Here is a 19,640-nt window from a genome sequence, read left to right as displayed (position 1 = left end):
TCCTGAATGTTTTTTCGATCCCTCTCACTCTAACGATGATGTCACTCACTCTAAGCCCTGCTCGTTAAGCGCAATACACAACCATTATAAAGCTGGATTTTGTCGAAAATTTTAATGATTTTAAAACAGCCAAATACCTAAAAACTGTTGAAGATATCAATAAGCTGAGTAATATGTGAATAGATTAAAAGTTTGTCTACAGTTTAAAAGTCAAATGGAGTCTGTGGGAGAAAGTATGCTGAAGTTTTAGAGGTTCAAAGAAGTAAGAAGATTTTAAAAGTTTGAAGACGTTTTCAATGCAAATCCTATGGGAAAAAAACTGCAGAAAAAGTTAAATATTTTAAAAAGTATAAATAGTTAAAAAGAGAAAAGTAATGCCGATAAAGTTTTAAAAAAGCTGCACGTTTTGATATATGAATTGTTGAAATCGCACAAAGTATGAAGGACTAGAAGAAGTCCAAAAAAGGGAAGAAGAACTCAGAATAATAAGAAAAAGTATGAAGAAAACAGAATAACAATAGTGTGAATGCTTCCAGCATTCACACTAATTAGTGTGACTGCTGAAGCAGTCACACTATTGTTCTTCTGTTTGGCCATTTTCTTCCGCCTTTTTACGGTCTTCTTCTAGTCCTTCATACTTTGTGCTATTTCAACAATTCATATATCAAAACGTGCAGCTTTTTTTGAACTTTATCGGCATTACTTTTCTCTTTTTAACTATTTATACTTTTTAAAATATTTAACTTTTTCACAAAAAATCTCACATTCATCAAAGTCTCAACCTCTCTTCTTCGCAACTCCACTGTAGTGTAGGGGTTAGGGTGGATGTTTGCCAACCCTAAGGTCACTGGTTCAAATCCAAGGGAAGAACTCTTGTTATGTTATGTTGAATTCTGCTCTCCTCCCCCGCCTTCAATTGGTTACAGGTGTTTGTTATCTCCTTGATTACTCATACCAGTTTGCAGCACATCATCACATTACAATGAATGACAACAGTTTTGTAAGCAGTGTGCTCTCTGTAGCCGAGTGGCAGAGTAAAGGTTTAGTGATCATATGGTCATGGGTTCGATTCCTGCCTCAGTCTTTTCACTTCATTGCTTGACTTTTGATTCCAATTATTCAGCTGTCATTGGACAGTCTTTGATTCCTCATAGTATAAAGCTCATTGTAACTCAGGTTCTCTGTGGCCATATGGTTAGTGCTCAGCCTGAAATTCACAGACATTTTCATTCTAAGTCATTCAAGCTTGACTCTCAAGCTTTCTTGATGTTGACAGTGTGCAGATCATTAACAGACAACAGTCTCTGCAACTGTGTGTGCACCGTGGCCTAGAGGCAGAGTGGAAGTCTAATAACCATGAGGATGTGGGTTCGATTCTGACCTTGGTCAAACATTTGTATGGTGATCACAGCTTGCACTATTTGCTAATTCTGCAACAGCGTTCAGTTGCTGTCAGCAGTCACACCATTTCCATTCTTGGAAATGCTTTTTCTAGTTAGGTTTTAAAATCATGACTAAATGAGGCAGTTCTCGCAGCTCTGGATGTCTGCTGCAGGCACATAAGCCCCGCCCACTTGCTGAGCTTCATCAAGTTTCAACTGTCAATCAAATGGCCTACTGCTAACTGTCACATCGTACCCGAGCAGCTACGGGCTTGAGCCTGAGTCTGAGTCCAGCTCTTATCTGAATGTCTCGGATACACACTGAGCAGTGAGGGAAATATGCTGGGGGCACACGGATCTCCGCTACCCTGATAGCGTTAGCTCGGCGGCTAATAGCCCGGCGCTAACGCGTTAGCTCAACTAGCCCGGCGCTAACCGTTAGCTCGGCGGCTAGCCCCGTTCGTTCACCCCGAGCCTCCATGGTCCCGAGCCACTGCAGCATCGGACCCACGGCTCACCACCACAGCAGCGGGAGCCTTGAAGGCTACACCACAACAACAAGGGCCGCCACCGTCAGCACAGGACGACGGGCCTAGTGCTAGCCGCCGAGCTAACGCTATCAGGGCAAGCGGAGATTCGTCTGCTGACGGCGGCGGCCCACGGTTTTGTTGCCGGTGTAGCCGTTGCTGTGTCGGTGAGCTGTGGGACTGACGCTGCAGAGGTTCACCTGGACTGTGGCTGTTTTAGCTTTTAGAGTTTTGCCACCGAGCGCCGGCTGGTCCCACGGTGGCAGTCTCATTAGTTTGTTTGAATTAAAAGTGGAGCTTCATGTTTCACATAAGAGCAGCGCTGCCTCTGGGATCTGTATAGACTAGGTTCAAATAACACCACATATACATCAATAAATAAATGTTTTACAATGACCTGATAAGTCTGCATTACATTTTATTAAGACAGAGACCAAGCTAATGGACTGGTAGCTCCGGCGGCGCTGGTAGCTCTAGGGGTAGTGGCAGCAGACGCTCGTTGGCATTCTTGAAGTATTTATAATATTACTGTGCACATGGGAGGAGTTATGAAAGTAGGGACGCCAGTGCGTCACGGCGTCCCCCTCTGTAAGCCTGCCCTTAAAAACAAAGACCACTGAAGCAGAGTGAAACTGTGAAACCCTAACCTCTAAAATTAAGCACTGCACAAAAATGGGTCTTTTTGCATGTTTTTATCAATACATTTCGAACACTTTTAATATATTTTGAAACAAAACTCCAATTTCACTTTCCAGGGACTTTAATTTGAACAAATGTGAGTTGATGCCAATTCATTAAAGTGATTTAACAGAAGCATACAACATTCCTATAAGATCAGTTGTCAAATATTTAGGAATACATATATCTAAAAACCCAACTGAAAGAGAAAATTTGAATGTGTGGAGAACAATAACTGAATGTCAAACTAAACTTAATTCCTGGTTGTTGAGAGACATCAGTTTACTGGGGCGAGTCTTTCTTACTAAGTTGGAAAGTATATCGAGATGTATCTATCCAGCGTATTCGTTGGCCATTCCTAACAGAGCCATAAAGAAGGTCAAACAAATTAATTTTGATTATATTTGGAGAAAAAAAATGCGCTAAGAACAGAAATGACCAAAGAATACAAAGAAGGGGGCCTACAGGCTATCGATTTTGATTTCATCAATGGAACACTGAAAATCAACTGGTTAAAATCTTTCCTTAACAATAAGAGCTTCTGGTATCATATCCCCAGAGAATTTTTTAAGAAGTTTGGTGGTATTGATTTTCTGTTAAAATGTGATTTCCATATTCAGAAACTTCCTGTTAAATTATCCCTGTTTCACCAGCAAGTCCTTTTATATTGGAAACTTTTGTACAATCATAATTTTACCCCACACAACACACCGATATGGAACAATAGATACATTACAGTTAAAAACAAATCGTTGTATAAAAAGGACTGGATGGATAAAGGTATTTGGTCCTTAATTCATTTGACTGACGAAGATGGGCGTGTGATGACATATGAATATTTTTGTTTTGAATATGATCTAGCAGTTGATCGTAACTCCTTTGCTTCCATAATGAGAGCCATCCCTGAGCCTACTTTAAATTTAATTCAAGGGATTGTTTCGAACTCAACTCACATCTCTCCTAATCTTCCACATCTCCTAGTTGGAAACTGTGATTTTGAAAGTATTAAAATTCCTAATAAAACAATTAGAAAGATGCTTGATGACATCACACATCCTTTACTATCTTTTTGAAAAATTCCATTAAACAAGTCTTCCCCAAAGATATCATATATTCTTTACGCACTAAATACTTAAAATTTCCTATAGCCTAAATCCAAAAGCAAAAGAAATCCATTTTAAAATTTTAAATGGTGTGTATCCATCTGGTGAACTTCTTCGACAGAGATTTGGTTTTGAAACAAACAATTGTGAATTTTGTGATGATACTGAAACCTCTGATCATTTATTTTTTCAATGTATGTTTTCTGAAGCACTCTGGACCGATATACATGACTGGCTGCACACAAAGATCCAACTTGAACCCTTTTCTCAAAAACCGCGTTTCCCAGATTCGATCTTTCTTAAGGACTTAAGAAGGCTCTTAAGAAGGGTTCGGCTAAGAAGGAGCGCTAAGATACGGGTGTTTCCCAGATGCGTTCTTAACTGCCTTTTTAAGATCACGCCAAAGAAGCTTCTTAAGAAGGTCCGTGTACGTTTCGTTAGTTTGATTTTTCCTTTAAACCGAACTGTCAGAAAACGAAAGTCAGCTGGTAATTTGGTTTTCCGTTTCAAACCAAAAACCAAAAAACCAAAATTCAGGCTGGTTTTTTGTTTTTTGTTTTTTTGTTTTTAAAACGAAAAAACGAGGAAACCAAAATCAAATTACGGTAAAATTTTGATTGTCTTTTTGTTTTTGATCATAGACAACACATTAACGCCGATGACAGACCGGAAGTGTCGGAACTTCAAAATAAAAGCCCAGTGAATTGCGTTATTGCCACAGACTGTAGATGAATGGCCTATAAAATCTTTTTTTTTCTTTGTAAATGTTGTGTTTTGAGCACATGGATACATTTTCACAGCTGTGTTTATTTTTACACATAGCGAAGCTGATCGTTAACTCATCTTCCTCATGTACTGTTCTCCTCGCTGCGCTGGGTCTCTCTCCGCTGCGCTGTAGCGCTTCGCTTCCACTCAGTCAGATCATTTTCACAACGTGTTCTGCGGCCCGTCTCCGGTCCCAACCGGGCTCCGGAGGCTGTCCCTCTCTGAGAGGGTGAGGTCAGCTTCACTCCCGCATTAACGCCGATGACAGCCTGGAAGTGTCTGAACTTCAAAATAAAAGCCCAGTGAATTGAGTTATAGCCATAGACTGTACTGTAACCTATAAATAGCCTATGAAATCTTCTTTTTTCTTTTTTTTTGTGTTTATTTTTTACACATTAGCGGCCAAGCTCATCATTAGTTCATCTTCCTCCTCTGTCCGTTGCGCACGCTGCAGCGCTTCGCTCCCAGGTCAGTCAGAGCATTTTCACATGAGGTCAGCTTCACTCCAGTCAGTCTTCACAGACAGTGAAGAGAGAGACACTAAGAGTTTCTGAAAATTTCCTCCTCAGTTTGTCCCAGGCGGCGGCAGATAGTTTTTAATTAATTAATTAATTTTTTTTTATGGCTTGAACGCCATTATATGAGACCCGGCTATTAATTGAATACTGACTGATTGTTTTGTTATTTGAGGAATATAGCTATATTACGATCTGCTGCAGTAACGACCTTATGGAATAATGCTGCATGGGGCTGGGTGATAAACCAGCTCTTCTCAGAGACTCAACCCGACCCTGAGATCTCCAACCCCGGGCATATTTGGCAGGTGGCAGCGGCCCCTTTATGGTTCTTTTCTACTCTTTTCAGTCACATGAGATCCAGTCCCAGACCTCGGCTACAGTCCGGGATTTCATCAGGCTCCCTTCCCCGGCACAGGGCACTCTATTGGCAGCTTAGATGAGGGGAATCGCCGTGCGTAATGGTCGCGCGTAATGACAGCTCCTAGCCGGTGAAACACAATAAACTGCGCTACTTCTTGCATGTTTGTCTCATGACATGGTGGAGCCGTCACAGAAGTCCGCTGTGAAAATGATCTGACTGAGTGGAAGCGAAGCGCTACAGCGCAATGGAGACAGAGACCCAGAGCAGCGAGGAGAACAGTACATGAGGAAGATGAGTTAACGATCAGCTTCGCTATGTGTAAAAATAAACACAGCTGTGAAAATGTATCCATGTGCTCAAAACACAACATTTACAAAGAAAAAAAAAGATTTTATAGGCCATTCATGTACAGTCTGTGGCTATAACGCAATTCACTGGGCTTTTATTTTGAAGTTCCGACACTTCCGGTCTGTCATCGGCGTTAATGTGTTGTTTAAGATCAAAAACAAAAAGACAATCAAAATTTTACCGTAATTTGATTTTGGTTTCCTCGTTTTTTCGTTTTAAAACCAAAAACCAAAAAACGAAAAAACCAGCCTGAATTGTGGTTTTTTGGATTTTGGTTTGAAACGGAAAACCAAATTACCAGCTGACTTTCGTTTTCTGACAGTTCGGTTTAAAGGAAAAATCAAACTAACGAAACGTACACGGACCTAAGAAGCTCTTAACGGGAGCTGTCCACCACCACAGTACTGAAACTGAATCAATCGATGCCAGGTAAATCGATTATTATATCACACGCCACCTATTACGCACATAAATCACACACACTAAGCGCAGCTGCACCGACGGGCGATGAATAAACCGAAAACGGGATTTCCACTTGTCAAACATGAGGTTAACACAGGTGTCGGCGGGCCTGATTAGAAACTTCTCCGCTGTTGTTGCTGCATTGGTCACGGGCAGCGACGGACTGGCCGTAGATTACACAGCACAGCCGCGTAATGATGCGGCCAGACGGCTGCGTGACCATGTGATTGATGTGTGCGAAAATAAAAATAAAAATGTGCGCAGGGGCTGGCTGGTTTACAGCCTGACAACTCTGGAAAGGATGAAAACACAAGGTAGCAAATAGCTCACTTGATAGAGTATCCCCACTGCAAGTTGAAGCATTGCTGTGGTCTGGGTTCAAATCCACCCAATAGAAAATTATTTTGGTGGTCAACACGTTTTTCTTTTCTCATCATCATTGAATGATCAATGCTATACATATGTATATAGGCTACATATATATTTAGGCAGTGGAGTGTTAATGCGTGACAGTCTTTTTAGTGCCAGTATAAAATAGGGGTGGTGAAAAAAATCGATAATCGATTAATCGCGATTATTAAATGACCGATTATGAATCGATTATTAATTTTCCAAAAATCGATTATTTATATTTTTCAATTTTTCAATTTTTTTTTCCAATTTTTTTTTTTTTTTTTTTTTTTTTTTATATTTTTCAAATTGTAATACAAAGGCGAGTCCTCCTGTTACTGGATGTCATACAGGATTTAACCACAAGGTGGAGCGGTCTGTCTGTCATAACAAGAGGCTGTGTAACTGAGCCAGCGAGCAAGTGTGTAGGTGCTAACAAGGTGCTAACCAGGTGCTAACGGTGCCGGAGCGAGACAAGATCGATACAATTGATTGGCGACAGCTTTTGATGTCGCCGCCAGCGCGGTCACATGATTCATGTTCCAAACTAGGCTGCCGCTGTCATGTTTTTCTATGGGACAGACAGCAGTGAGCTTGCTTTTGAAGCATAAAGTCCGCTAGCTTAATGCTAACGTTGTATAATGTAAAACACCATAGACGGGCTAACAGAAATTAGCATCGCTACAACCATAGCAGTAAAGCTGCTAAAAACTGTTTTAATTCTGGCTTTAGCGCTGTTAACACGTCACAACATGAGGACCAGCTGGTCTTCCTCCATAAGAATCTGGTTGCTCCAGAGCAATGATTTGATCACTGAAGTTGAAGTTACACAGCGTGCTCTGTTTTTATAACAGTAGGCTAAAGTAAAATGTGTGCAAGCTGGTTGTTCCAGAGCAATATTATTTGATCACTAGTTACGTGTGTTGTGTTCTGTTTTTATGTGTACATTATCTAAAGCCTACAGTAAAATATGTGTTGCATCTGTCTTTCAAAAAAAGTGACTTACTAATTTAAATCTCCTTTGTGACACGTCCAAAAATACAAAGGGTCCATGATCAGTTAAAGTAACTTATTGTAACAAAAAATCCAAGAATCAAAAAATGAGCCAACAAGCAATCAACGCACAAAGAGAAAATTAATATGTGGTTTTCAATAAATAAAAATAGGCTAATAATAATTCAGCAACTGACTGATAATAATCATGACAATAATCATTGATAATCGAAAATCGAATCGATAATCGTTAATAATCGAAAATCGGTCTGTAATCGAATCGAGACTTCAATAATCGTAATCGAATCGAATCGGGAAATTGGGCCAATTAACCACCCCTAGTATAAAATGGCACGGGAGGATCAGTGTCACGGCTGCCACACTCCGTGACACTGACCCTTGCTTGCGATGCCCCCACCACACCAAGAAGCTCCCCACTGCATAAAAACACGATGCAACAGCGACACTAGGGGTTGATTTAAGAACGGTTGTTTTTGATGTTCATGCAGATATGGGATGTGGATGTGTGCGTAAAAAATTATGATAAATGATAGTCATGATGATTAATTTTATTTGTGTGCCTGATGTGCAGAGCACAAGTTATTCCTCATATTTAGGTTATTTATTGTTCTTATTTTATTTTTTATCTCTATTTTTTATTTCGGACATAATTTAATATGTTTTAAACATACGATGTGCACTGTTTAAATCTTGCTTAGTGTGATATTGATTTGCCTTGAAAAAGTGCTAAAAAGTCGCTAAGAAGACTCGAAAGAGTGGGTCAGCTCGATCTTACATTTCCTTCTTAGTGAAAGATCTTCTTTTTTTTTTTTAAAGTCCCACTCCCGCGACCCTTTTCGGCCATTTTAAAACCAGCTCATTAGCCATGCACATTAGCAATTCACCTCTGGGGGGTGGGCGGAGACTGCGCTGTTTTGCACCCGCCCAGCCACCTCCTCGCACCCCACCCCCCGGTTGTTGACAGCTGGACATTGTACAATTACAGATTCAGCGCATTTAGTGTAAAACTCCACACTGGGATTCGATCCCAGACTGGAGCATAGTCCTTGCTCACAGTGCAAGCTGCTCTACCAGGTGAGCTATACCTATTATACCTTGCGACTATACCGAGCTCCCAAGCCTTTCACCTCTGAGCCAGATGAAGAACGGGGCGGCAGCTTGTAGCACTAGTGCCCTCCCCTGGAGCTGTGACACGTCAGCTCCAGTCTCCCTGAAACTGCCAGTTTGAGTCTGCCATTGGTTCACAGCAGTTTGAAGGCAGAAAAACTCAGAAATGCAATTTTGCACTTCCTTTTCTGCTGATATGTGCTCTAACACAAGAAAAATGCCACAGGAACATGTGAAAAGCTCAAAAAACACGATTTTCACGGGAGTGGGTCTTTAAGTATATTTTTTTGGCTTTTCATGCCTTTATTCGATAGGACAGTCGAGAGTGTGACAGGAAATGGGAGGCAGAGACGGGGGGAATGACACGCAGGACAGGGCCGCCCGACGCGGGACCCGAACCGGGACCGCCTGCAGCGAGGACCACAGCCTCAACACATGGGGCGGGTGCTCCACCAACTGAGCTAAACACCGCCCCGAGTGAAAGATCTTCTTAAGCTAAGAGCGACTCTGGGAAACACGTTCTTCTTTCACAGCGTTCTTAAGAGCGCTCCAAAGAAGATCTTAGCGCTAAGAGCTTCTTAACAAATCTGGGAAACGCTATGGAGTTGTTATGGACAATAATGAATGGGACTTTCTGGTAAACAATATACTCATCCTCTGGAAATTTTACATACACAAGTGTAAATACATGAAAGTGAAACCTAGGTTCTATGTGTTTCATAACGAATTTCTATCTTTCACCAAAGCCCTTAACATACAGTAATGAAAAGTAAACATGCAATGAAACTTTTCAGTTTATTTGAAAAACATGGTCTGCGACAAAAGCCCTAGCTAAAGTTGTTTATTTATTTATTTTTTTTAATATTTAATTCATTTATTTCTCAAGTTAAGTCTGTATTCTGCATTCCTCAATGCACCTGCTCCTGTGGAATGTTAATTTTGATATAGGCTATGCCATGTTTTGTACATGATTTTGTCAAATAAAGTTGAGGAGAAAAAAAAAAAAACTTCCTGAATGGAAAAAAAAGAAGAAAAAAAAAGAAGTGAAGCTCACTTCCGCGTTCAAAAAACTGCAATCCCCTCGGCTGTCGCTGGGGGCTGGCCCTTTTCACGAGTAGGGTGAAGCTGCAGTACCGGAGTAACCGTAGCTGTAGGACCGACCGCAGCTCTAGGACCGCAGCTGTAGGACCCGTTCGATTTACGTCACAGCGCTTCCTACCAAGTGGAGACTGCCGTTACCTGCTGATAATTTTTAATCTCGTCTGAAGTTACTGCCGTCAGATTTATCGACTTAAATCACCTCAAACGTGCTCCTAACTACTTTCTGGACATTGGACTCTCTCTATTCTACACTCTACTGGTCTTTTTACTAAAATTAAAGCTTGAATAATGTAGAATATTTATTACAACATTTTCAAAAATAATATTATATATATTATCATATACATGTTAGGATGGGTATATTTGTGTAGTCTCATCTGTCATAAACACGTTTACTGTCGCGGACTTCCACCGAGCTCCTTTTTTTTTTTTTTTCTCACCGTGACCGACAAGAGCAGTGACAGGGAGGCTCTGAGCGCAGGTTTGGTTTTCAGCAGCGGTGTGGAAGATGGCAGATTAGCCTCCACTGTCCCTGTAACAATCTACAAGTCATTTATTATGCTGTTAAATGACGGTAAATATGAAACATGTAAGGGATAATGCCCGACGAGGTGTCCATTATCAGAAATTAGACTTCGCGGAAGCAACCGTCCGACGCGCACGTCTCCGCGTCGTCCATTAATCTCTGATAATCGGACACCTCGAAGGGCATTATCCCGCCTATACCATGGTCACTTACGAGATAAATACATATTAAATCAATTACTTGTAATTGAATGTTGTTTTTACCGTTAAAATGTTGTTTTTACCGTTAAAATCATACGTCTTTAAGCGGCTGAGCCGAGCGGACTATTTAATAAACTCGTCGGCGATAAAAGAGAAAAAAAGAGGGACCCGCTGTGACCGCAGCGTAACGTTACAGTCAGTGACTCTGCCACAGCCTGATAGTTGATCAGTGAAGGGAGGTGAGGTGACGGCTTAAATGTTACGTGACACAAAGTTTTTCAGAGGTCCAGTGCACTTCTTACCGCTGGTGTGTTTACAGACTCCGTGCCGTGATGCGCTGAAAAAAAGTTGTTTTGGTCCGAGTGTCCGTTGCCGTGGTTACTAACAAGCGTTTGAGCCAATATTTAGAACGTAATCAGGCAATTTTACCGGAACATCTTTATGGGTGTCCATTATCACTTTTTAATGGACACCCAGCAGCCAATCAGAATCGAGGATTCACCCAGACCATGGTATAAAAGGTAATTATAAAACGGAAAGGTGAAATCCCGCAATCTGATTGGTTGTTAACCGTGGTTGAGCATATACCACGGCTACTATTCTAAAACCTTATCACAGCATAGGCTATCACTCCGCGTCAGGCACGTATGACTGGTATGAATGGAAGTTGTTGTCATGTAGGATCCATGACAACGGACTGTTGCAGTCCGTAGCCAAAGACAGCTGATGTTTTTACGATGTTAAAAAACGGACTAAAGTAGTTGACTTCACATGTTTAAGGTGAACTTTCACCTCCGGGGAGGGTTAACAACGGTAGAGTGGATTGAGCAGTGACATTAACCTGAAAAAAAGCGGAGGAAAAGACGAGATGCAGAGCTAATTTGGAGCTAACGTCTGGAGAGGTGGGACTATTTTTTTCACAGTGAGGCTATTTTATTGGATAATATGTAGGTCGGGCCGAACAACGCCCCTTAGCCGTGGTATAATGAGCATATACCACGGCCTGTCATGATATTGCTTAATTATACCATGGTCTGGGTGAATCCTCGATTCTGATTGGCTGCTGGGTGTCCATTAAAAAGTGATAATGGACACCCATAAAGATGTTCCGGTAAAATAGCCTGATTACGTTCTAAATATTACTGCGCTGGCTCAAACGCTTGTTGGTAACCACGGCAACGGACACTCGGACGAAAACAACTTTTTTTCAGCGCATCACGGCACTGGAGTCTGTAAACACACCAGCGGTAAGAAGCACTGGACCTCTGAAAAACTTTGTGTCACGTAACATTTAAGCCGTCACCTCACCTCCCTTCACTGATCAACTATCAGGCTGTGGCAGAGTCACTGGCTGCACGCCGCTGCGGTCACAGCGGGTCCCTCTTTTTTTTCTTTGATCGCCGACGAGAGTTATTAAATAGTCCGCTCAGCCGCTTATGTTAAAGACGAGTCGACGTATGATTTTAACGGTAAAAACAACATTAAATCATGAGTGAATGATTTAATATGTATTTTTCTCGTAAGTGACCATGGTATAAGCGGGATAATGCCCTTCGAGGTGTCCGATTATCAGAGATTAATGGACTTCGCGGAAGCAACCGTCCTCCGCTTCGCGTCGGACGGTTCACGCCTCCGCGTCGTCCATTAATTTCTGATAATGGACACCTCGTCGGGCATTATCCCGTACATATAGTTCTCCTCTGCTGTCCTCTGATCAGAGCGGCGTCCCTAGCAATGGCCTGTCTTACCTAGCAACGGTCTGGAAATCGACTGCTGGAATTATTTTTCTGTTGTTTAATCAGCTCCTTTATTCATTGCCTAAACACAATTACACTTCTCACTCAAACTGATCTGGCCTGTCTCTACACTCTACCTGATCTTTTTACAAAACTTAACCAACTCCTTTCTTCGTTGCCTAACTCAAACTCAAAATGTGTACTTGTAATATAAAATTCAAAGCGGAATAATATAACGGTCAAAGCGGTGACCGTTTCCATAGTAACGCAGCAACTTCCGAACGTTGGGGGTGTCGGGGCGCTGTGACGTAAATCGAACGGGTCCTACAGCTGCGGTCCTAGACCTGCGGTCCTACAGCTACGGTTACTCCGGTACTGCAGCTTTATACTATTGCTTTTCACAGTGACGTCACACAACTTCCGTGTTGGAGCGAAGCAGGGTAACCGCTACATCCGGTTTGCGACCTTTCAACTGAAGTTGCGGAAACACAGGACAGCACTCAACAAAATTAAGTTTATTTTCTAAAGGTAAGATTGAGACTAATATTTCACTTGTCGTAGTATCCCCCACTTTATTTTCCCATGATCAATTGCGTCACACCACAACGGAAGTCGGTTTTCAACCCCATAGTAGCATTCTAGCGAGCGGCTAACTGGTAGCGCTAGCCACCGGTAGGCACCAAATGTGGGGGCTCCGGGCTGCCAAAACCACCCTGACTAATCTGATGTTTGTCAAGTCTACAAAACGAATTACCAAACAAACACCACCACTTCTGTGTGCACGCCTCTGCAACTAGTCATGGTTGTCGTAGTTGTTAGCTTTGCTGCTGCTGACAGCTAACAGCAGCAGCAAACCAGCATCAGGACGTCAGCTGTTAAAACCCTCCCGTTGTCGGACACAACATGAAACTACTCCAGTTAGCTCAGTCATGTTGTAACAAAGATATCCGATGGAAAAAAAATTTTTTTTCATGGGCTGTTTATTGAGTTATTTAAGACACTGCTAACGGCTAACGGTTAGCCCAGCTAACGTTAATCTAAAATGTAATGAATGGAGTGTCATGGCGACACCCAGCGTCGTTCTCCGGAAAGTGATGGATATGTCATCTTCATTTTTCTCGGTATCGTTAGCGATCGTTGCAGTTGATGTAATTAGCAGCCTTGAGGTGCAAAATAACGTCAAGATGCATGCTAAGCGGCAGGCTAACATAGATCTATGGCTAACAAGCAGCAACTTAAGCTGTAACGTTAGAGTGAATATGATAACGCGATGCTGTCCACCTATTAGAAATCTGATGTCGATGTAATTAATCTTTTTTCCCTCTCCCTGTTTTTCTTGTGTCCAGCATACTATGGCACACTGCTACTGCAGTGTCCCAGGCTGTTCCAACAATAGGAAGAATTTCCCCCATCTTAGCTTCCACGACTTCCCATCTGATGCTGGGCTTCGTGCCTGTTGGGTGAGGGCAATAAGGAGAGATGAGGGGCCAACTTTTACCATCCTTCGTGGGAGCACTTATATCTGCAGTCAGCACTTCACATCAGATCAGCCCGCCTCCCCCGCCTTCACCCGCATATCCAACGCCAGCTCCAAGGGCTCGGCCCGTAAGCACCCATCCTTACACCAATCCAAATCGGACCTGAGCGACCGCTACTCCTGCGCCACCACCACCAACAGCGCCGTCTCTAATGTATAGACTGACGGGGACTTGAACTGACAAAGACAAAGAACAGTGACTTTTTGTACACATACGTCTGAAGAAGGGATACCCATCTGATGATCCTCCGCTGGCTTACATCACGTTCATGGATGATTCAGTAACTGTTAGGCTACTTCTGTTTCCTGTGAAGACTTTTGTTTTGAAAAAAAGCTCTTATCCGGGCTGCAGGTCAGGACTGCCTCCCTGGGAGATGAGACGGACGATACATTTCCCCCCAATTTCCTTCACTTGATCTTGTGTAACAACATCAGTAAACTAAAGCAATAGACTGGTGTAAATGATGATGGTGAGGATGAAGCCAGATGATGTCTGTGATTGTGGTTCCTCATGTAAAGATGACAAATATGTTTCTGCCAGTGGGCGAAGCAAGCTGAAGAAAGGAGCAGTGCCATCTAGATTCCTGTGGAATGACTGGGGCAAAGGTAAGAGGGCTGTGTTAAAGTGGAGTTACCGTTTTTTGTTTGTTTGTTTGTTTATACAATCTGGACCTTATTTCTAGCATAAAATATGATCATTAACTCACCCAGATAACTTTGGTGTCGTAAGTCGTTCCGACAAGAACATTTAGTCACCTGTTCATGCAGATGTATGTGTGTGACTCCATTCATGAATGCTTAAAGCTCAAGAAAGACAGATGACATGTGAAGACTTTTTTTTTAATTCTTCATTGAATAGACAGAAATTATTTAATCAACATATTTGTTATTGTAGGAAGAGGCTCACAAACTCGGGAGTCACCATATCAGCGTGCAAGAAAACGCCTTGCAGAGAGAGATGACACTGAGATGCCTGTCCCAAAGACTAGCACAGAGGATGTACCCCATTCGGAACCTGGCAACCCTCTCCTGGTCAGTATTTAAAAACTTGGGCCTATTTGTTATTTCTTACAGAAAACTGAGATATGTGTAAATCATATCATTATCTTCATGCTATCATCGCATTACCTCTCTAAATATTGTGTTTCTTCACCTCATAAAAGTGAAGAGTTTCTGTTAAGCTCATTGATATCATCCAGTTATGAGTACAAACTGAAAACAGATAAGTGAACCAAATAAGGCGTATGCTCTTTTGTCCTCTAAAGGTGAAATGGACAGTGCTGCTAGGATGATTCAGCAGTTGAAGGTGCAAGTGGTAACACTGGAACACAAAATCCGGCAGCTGACACTGAAGAATCAGCAGCCACTGATTTCTAAGTTCTGTGTCACTGATGAGGACTACCGTTACTACACGAAATTCAGCTCCAAGAAGGTCTTCACTGTGTTTTGGGAGTCCGCCCTCTGCATCGAGGCTTGTCTATTGGAGCCCCATGTTAAAATAGCCGACTTTACAGCTTAAAAAAACATATTTACAGCCTGGTACATTTTATTTTTTTGGTCTCACCCGATAGTTTCTACCCCCGCACTCTGAGGGGGGTGAATTTTTTTTAAACTCTACTGTTTTACTATTATTAGGTTTAAAGTTCTGGCCAATTAGGGCGCAGAAACGTTGAGTGACAGGTCCGGAGACCGCTGCTTCGAGGCCAGTGGGCGGGCTCTCGGCCGGCCAACGGCCGCACCTCTCCAAATATGGTAAGTAGAATCCAACATGGCGTGGTTCAAACCCCCGTAGTAGCGGCACAAAACAGACTCCCCCAAACCAATGGGTGACGTCACGGGTGCTACGTCCATTCTTTTTACAGTCTATGGTCTGGACAGGCTGGCCTCCATGTTGCTCCTTGTTGCAGCTGTAACCGATAAAATCAAAATCCAGGTAACGTTGTTGTTTTTGTTAACGAGTCAACTCAACTCATGTTACAACTGCCGTGCTGTAGCCCACACTACATGCCTTTATTTCGACGATAACCTAATAACTAACACAGAGACGAATTTCTATCTTTACCGTGTTTGAGAATAACGACAAAATCAAACTTACTTTTCAAAGTCAAGATTTAAACTTATTATTTCCGGCTGTTTAAAGGGACAACGAGGAGTTTCTATTCGGTTATAAAAAAAGTCTCACGTTAATGTGGATGAATCTCCGCTACCCACACTTGTTAATGGGTCCATTTTCGATAAATATATCGTTCTGTCTCTGTCGTTATTTTGTTGTTATTAGTGGTGGCGGAAATGCTGGTCGAGCCGACCAGCGTTTCCTTCGTGGCGAGTTATGAGAATAACGCAGCCAAATCGCCGTTTATGGTCAGAACTACGACGGTATGTGAACCTCTTTGAACCTCTGACTTTAATTATTGATGAATGAAAACATGAGTCCGTCTCAGACGTGTATTTAAGCTCCAACAATGGAATTTAGAGTCAGTGCATTGAATAGACATTGTTGACATTAGAGCAGTAGAGTAAAGAAATAAAGTAGTTTCTGTGCAGAAGGATTTAAAATCAAATGTATATTTATACTGATTTTGTTTTTGGTTCAGAGAACTACTTGGAATACTGGATGAAAGAGGGACAATAAGAAAGGACGCGGTCCCCCAAAATGTTTTCTGCGCGCAGGTTATTATTTCATTTAGAGCACATTTACTTGAATTCTGATGATTTTTCATTTGCAGTAAAATAAGTGAATATACATGTTGGTTGATATCAGTCAGTTTGTTTTGTGTTGATGACACACTGATATCAATCAATAATCATTTGTTTCTTCTTTCACAGGAGTTTATACTTGTATATGAAACACAAGGTAATCTGAATACTAAAGAAAATCTGCAATGTATAATGTGCTTCATGTTTTGGAGTTAAAGCAGAAGTAAGCGGAATGTTTGTGTTAATATAAGTCTTAAATAGTTATATCTTCCGACAGCAATCACTTATAGAGTGTTTGGTCCGAAACACGGGTCTGTCAGTCACTTTGCTCTGCTGTAAGCCGAGGAGAAAACTTTCCTTGTATCCTACAACCTTTATCCAATGAGGAGAGAGAACGGCATAAAGGGGCGGTCCTCTCTGTGTGTGCAGCCAAGGGATGCGCGTGAATGTGGTGACGTAGGGACGAGGACCAATAGATCCATGACGAGGGCGGGGACTGCTAACTCCATCGGCTGACAAGAAGTTAGCCAAAACGACCAGATCGCTTACTTCTGCTTTAAATATTAACATATACATTAAACATTGATTGACTATGTTTGATCCATCAGATTCATATTGAAATACAGTACGTATTCCTGGCCTCCACCTCTCTGATTTTACGCTCTCTCTTTCTGTCAGTGATGAGAGGAACATGAACAAGTCAGACCAGAGCAGTGAAGACAGACAAGAAAACCTGCAGCAACAACATCGTCTCTTCAACAATGTTGCTCTGTTTATTGTACATTTTATGGCACTTTGGAAAATAATCCATCACTGCATTGAGGATGACAAGTCTTTATATAGGCTACTGTGCAAATGTGTTACATACAGTAGCTTCAATTAAGGTCAATATAATTGACCAGCTAGTCATGAAATATCAGAAATCAGAAATATCAGATTGTGTTGTTTGTTTCATAAAATTTTCTAAATATCACCAATGAGTGCTGATGGTTTCATTAATATTCCTCCACCTGTTTGTGCTACTATAACTAACGAACAAAGAAATAAACGGGAAAGAAAACTAAAATACTGCAAGCACATAGCTACAGACTTTGTATGTCTGTTTTTACTATGATAAACAAATTTTTACTCCCAACTATTGCTGATGGGTATTTAATAGTAAATCGCAGAAGGAGAGTATCTTCCTACCATGTAGTTAATATAACATTACATTACAACTTAAAACAGTAGTGATAGCATCGTCAAGATGTCGTCTGTCAGTAATACTGTACCATAATCTATTAAAGACCGCCACAATTGTTAGATTTCATCAATGAGACCAGCATTTATCTCCTAAAAAGAATTTAACCAGCCCGCGGTAAACCTCTCTGCTTTCCACCTGGCGTCTCATAGTGAAAAAAAACAACTTTGCAACATCAGTGTAGAGCTTGGCCGCCGCCCCGGTGACCCAGCTCTTGTCTCTGCACGTCGTAACGTAACGTTATCCACCGCTCCATGTATTGATTTTTCGCCGGGGGAGGGGGGGCAGACACCTTTCTACTGCAGATCGTATACTTAAAGCAGAAGTAAGCGATCCGGTCGTTTTGGCTAATGCTGCGTTCCAGGTAGGCTTTTGAAACCGTAAATTACAGCTTCAAGTCACGACTTACGACTTTGTAGCGTTCCAGGCAACCCACTCGTGTTTTTCCGACCTGTTTTACCTGTGAAAGTCACTATAACGGCCACTCGTAACTTCCGACCCGTGAACTCGTACCAGATCGAACTGGTACGACTTCACAGGTCGGAAAAACACGAGTTACAGGTTGCCTTGAACGCACCATAACGTCTTGTCAGCCGATGGAGTTAGCAGCCCCCGCCCTCGTCATGGATCTATTGGTCCTCGTCCCTACGTCACCACATTCAGGCGCATCCCTTGGCTGCACACACAGCCCTGCATGCCGTTCTCTCTCCTCATTGGATAAAACTTGTAGGATACGAGGAAAGTTTTCTCCTCGGCTCAGAGCAGAGCAGAGTGACTGAGAGACCCGTGTTTCAGACCAAACACTCTATGTAAGTGATTGCTGTGGGAAGGTAACTATTTAAGACTTATATTAACACAAAAATATTGCTTACTTCTGCTTTAATAGGCATTTGTTCCTCAAGTAACCCCACTCATGAGAGATGAACTATCCCTTTAATGCTTAGCTGACCTATTTTTCTGATGTGATAAGAAAATAACTGAGGAGGGTCTTCATGGGAAGGAAGTAGAGATACAAGTCACATATACAGAGAGTTAATGTTGTGATTAAACCAGATTTTTTGGAGTAAGCAAAATAAACTCCTTTTCCTTATCTTTTTCCACGTAGAGGTTGTTTGTCAGTAATCCAGTATATAAAGCTGCGTGTGTTTCACAGCTGGATCAAAATCCTCAGTTCATCAGCCATGGACAAAGGTTTGCTGCTGGTCCTGTTGTGTCTGCAGGTTTTCCTGCTCTTCACCGTCTTCACTTCTACTGATGCTGCATCAGTAGCAGCTCTGGAAGCAGACGACCAACAACAGCAACAGCAACAACAACAACCAGCTCTGGTAAGAAACTGGTGGTCACTGGGAGAAGTTTTTACTTAGGTGGTTTCCTCAAATGTTTCTTCATTTCTCCTCATTTTGTGCAGGCAGTTGATGGAAGTGCAGGGCACAGAAAAAGACGGAAATGTACGATGAAATCAGGACCATGTGGACGTCTCCACCCCGTAAGAATAAATCCACTTGACTTTGAGTTGACCTCATTCACAGTAAAGAAACCTATAACTGAAGATCATGACTGTCCAGTTGTAAGGTTTTATTTTTGCTGTCAATTAAAAAGAATGATCAGTAGTAGCTTCTTTGTGTATACCATGTTTATTTTATAGGTCAATCGGATGTTTATTTGTGCTTGTGAGGAATTTGCTTCTGAGACTCTCTGTATATTACAGATGTCACAGCCTAAAGACAGACCAAAACCACGAACACCTTCTAAACGGTAAGACTTAATTTCGCCTAAGCACAGCTTGCCTAATGACCAAAATCATAAAGAAAACAGTCAGTTGAGCAGCAGCTGTTTGACAAAAAATATGTGTGGTGAAATCAGTAAAACGTTTTGTTTTTGTTCCACACAGATATCAAACGGGAAGCCTGTCTGTCCTTATGTTACCATAATGCCAAGTCCCAAAGAG

General features: G+C 41.9%; 3 protein-coding genes and 1 long non-coding RNA gene across 4 annotated transcripts in view; 3 read left to right on the top strand and 1 right to left on the bottom strand.

The window, feature by feature from the left end:
• The window catches only part of LOC146970383 (uncharacterized), a 58,001-nt gene extending 40,613 nt beyond the window's left edge, over positions 1-17,388 (top strand). The window contains exons 2-4 of the transcript XR_015038130.1: positions 16,350-16,425; positions 16,582-16,609; positions 17,131-17,388. The gene's annotated coding sequence lies outside the window, so the exon portion shown is untranslated. The remainder of the gene's footprint in view (positions 1-16,349; positions 16,426-16,581; positions 16,610-17,130) is intronic.
• ralyla (RALY RNA binding protein like a) overlaps positions 1-19,640 on the bottom strand; it is a 110,305-nt gene that overhangs the window by 2,685 nt on the left and 87,980 nt on the right. The window lies entirely within an intron of this gene.
• The window catches only part of LOC146970381 (uncharacterized), a 57,784-nt gene that overhangs the window by 34,289 nt on the left and 3,855 nt on the right, over positions 1-19,640 (top strand). The gene's annotated exons all lie outside the window — the stretch shown is intronic.
• Positions 18,578-19,640, top strand: part of LOC146970382 (uncharacterized) — a 1,188-nt gene continuing 125 nt past the window's right edge. Inside the window, exons 1-4 of the mRNA XM_085806094.1 lie at positions 18,578-19,017; positions 19,101-19,178; positions 19,401-19,447; positions 19,584-19,640. Of these exons, the coding sequence (XP_085662220.1) occupies positions 18,874-19,017; positions 19,101-19,178; positions 19,401-19,447; positions 19,584-19,623 (309 nt within the window). The 5' untranslated portion in view covers positions 18,578-18,873 and the 3' untranslated portion in view covers positions 19,624-19,640. The remainder of the gene's footprint in view (positions 19,018-19,100; positions 19,179-19,400; positions 19,448-19,583) is intronic.

Source organism: Trachurus japonicus, chromosome 17, assembly GCF_045865225.1.
Source record: "Trachurus japonicus isolate A0001 chromosome 17, Traja_1.0".
NCBI classification, from domain to species: Eukaryota; Metazoa; Chordata; class Actinopteri; order Carangiformes; family Carangidae; genus Trachurus; species Trachurus japonicus.
The sequence above is the reverse complement of the archived record's forward strand: the minus strand, read 5'-3'. Positions and strand labels throughout refer to the sequence as shown.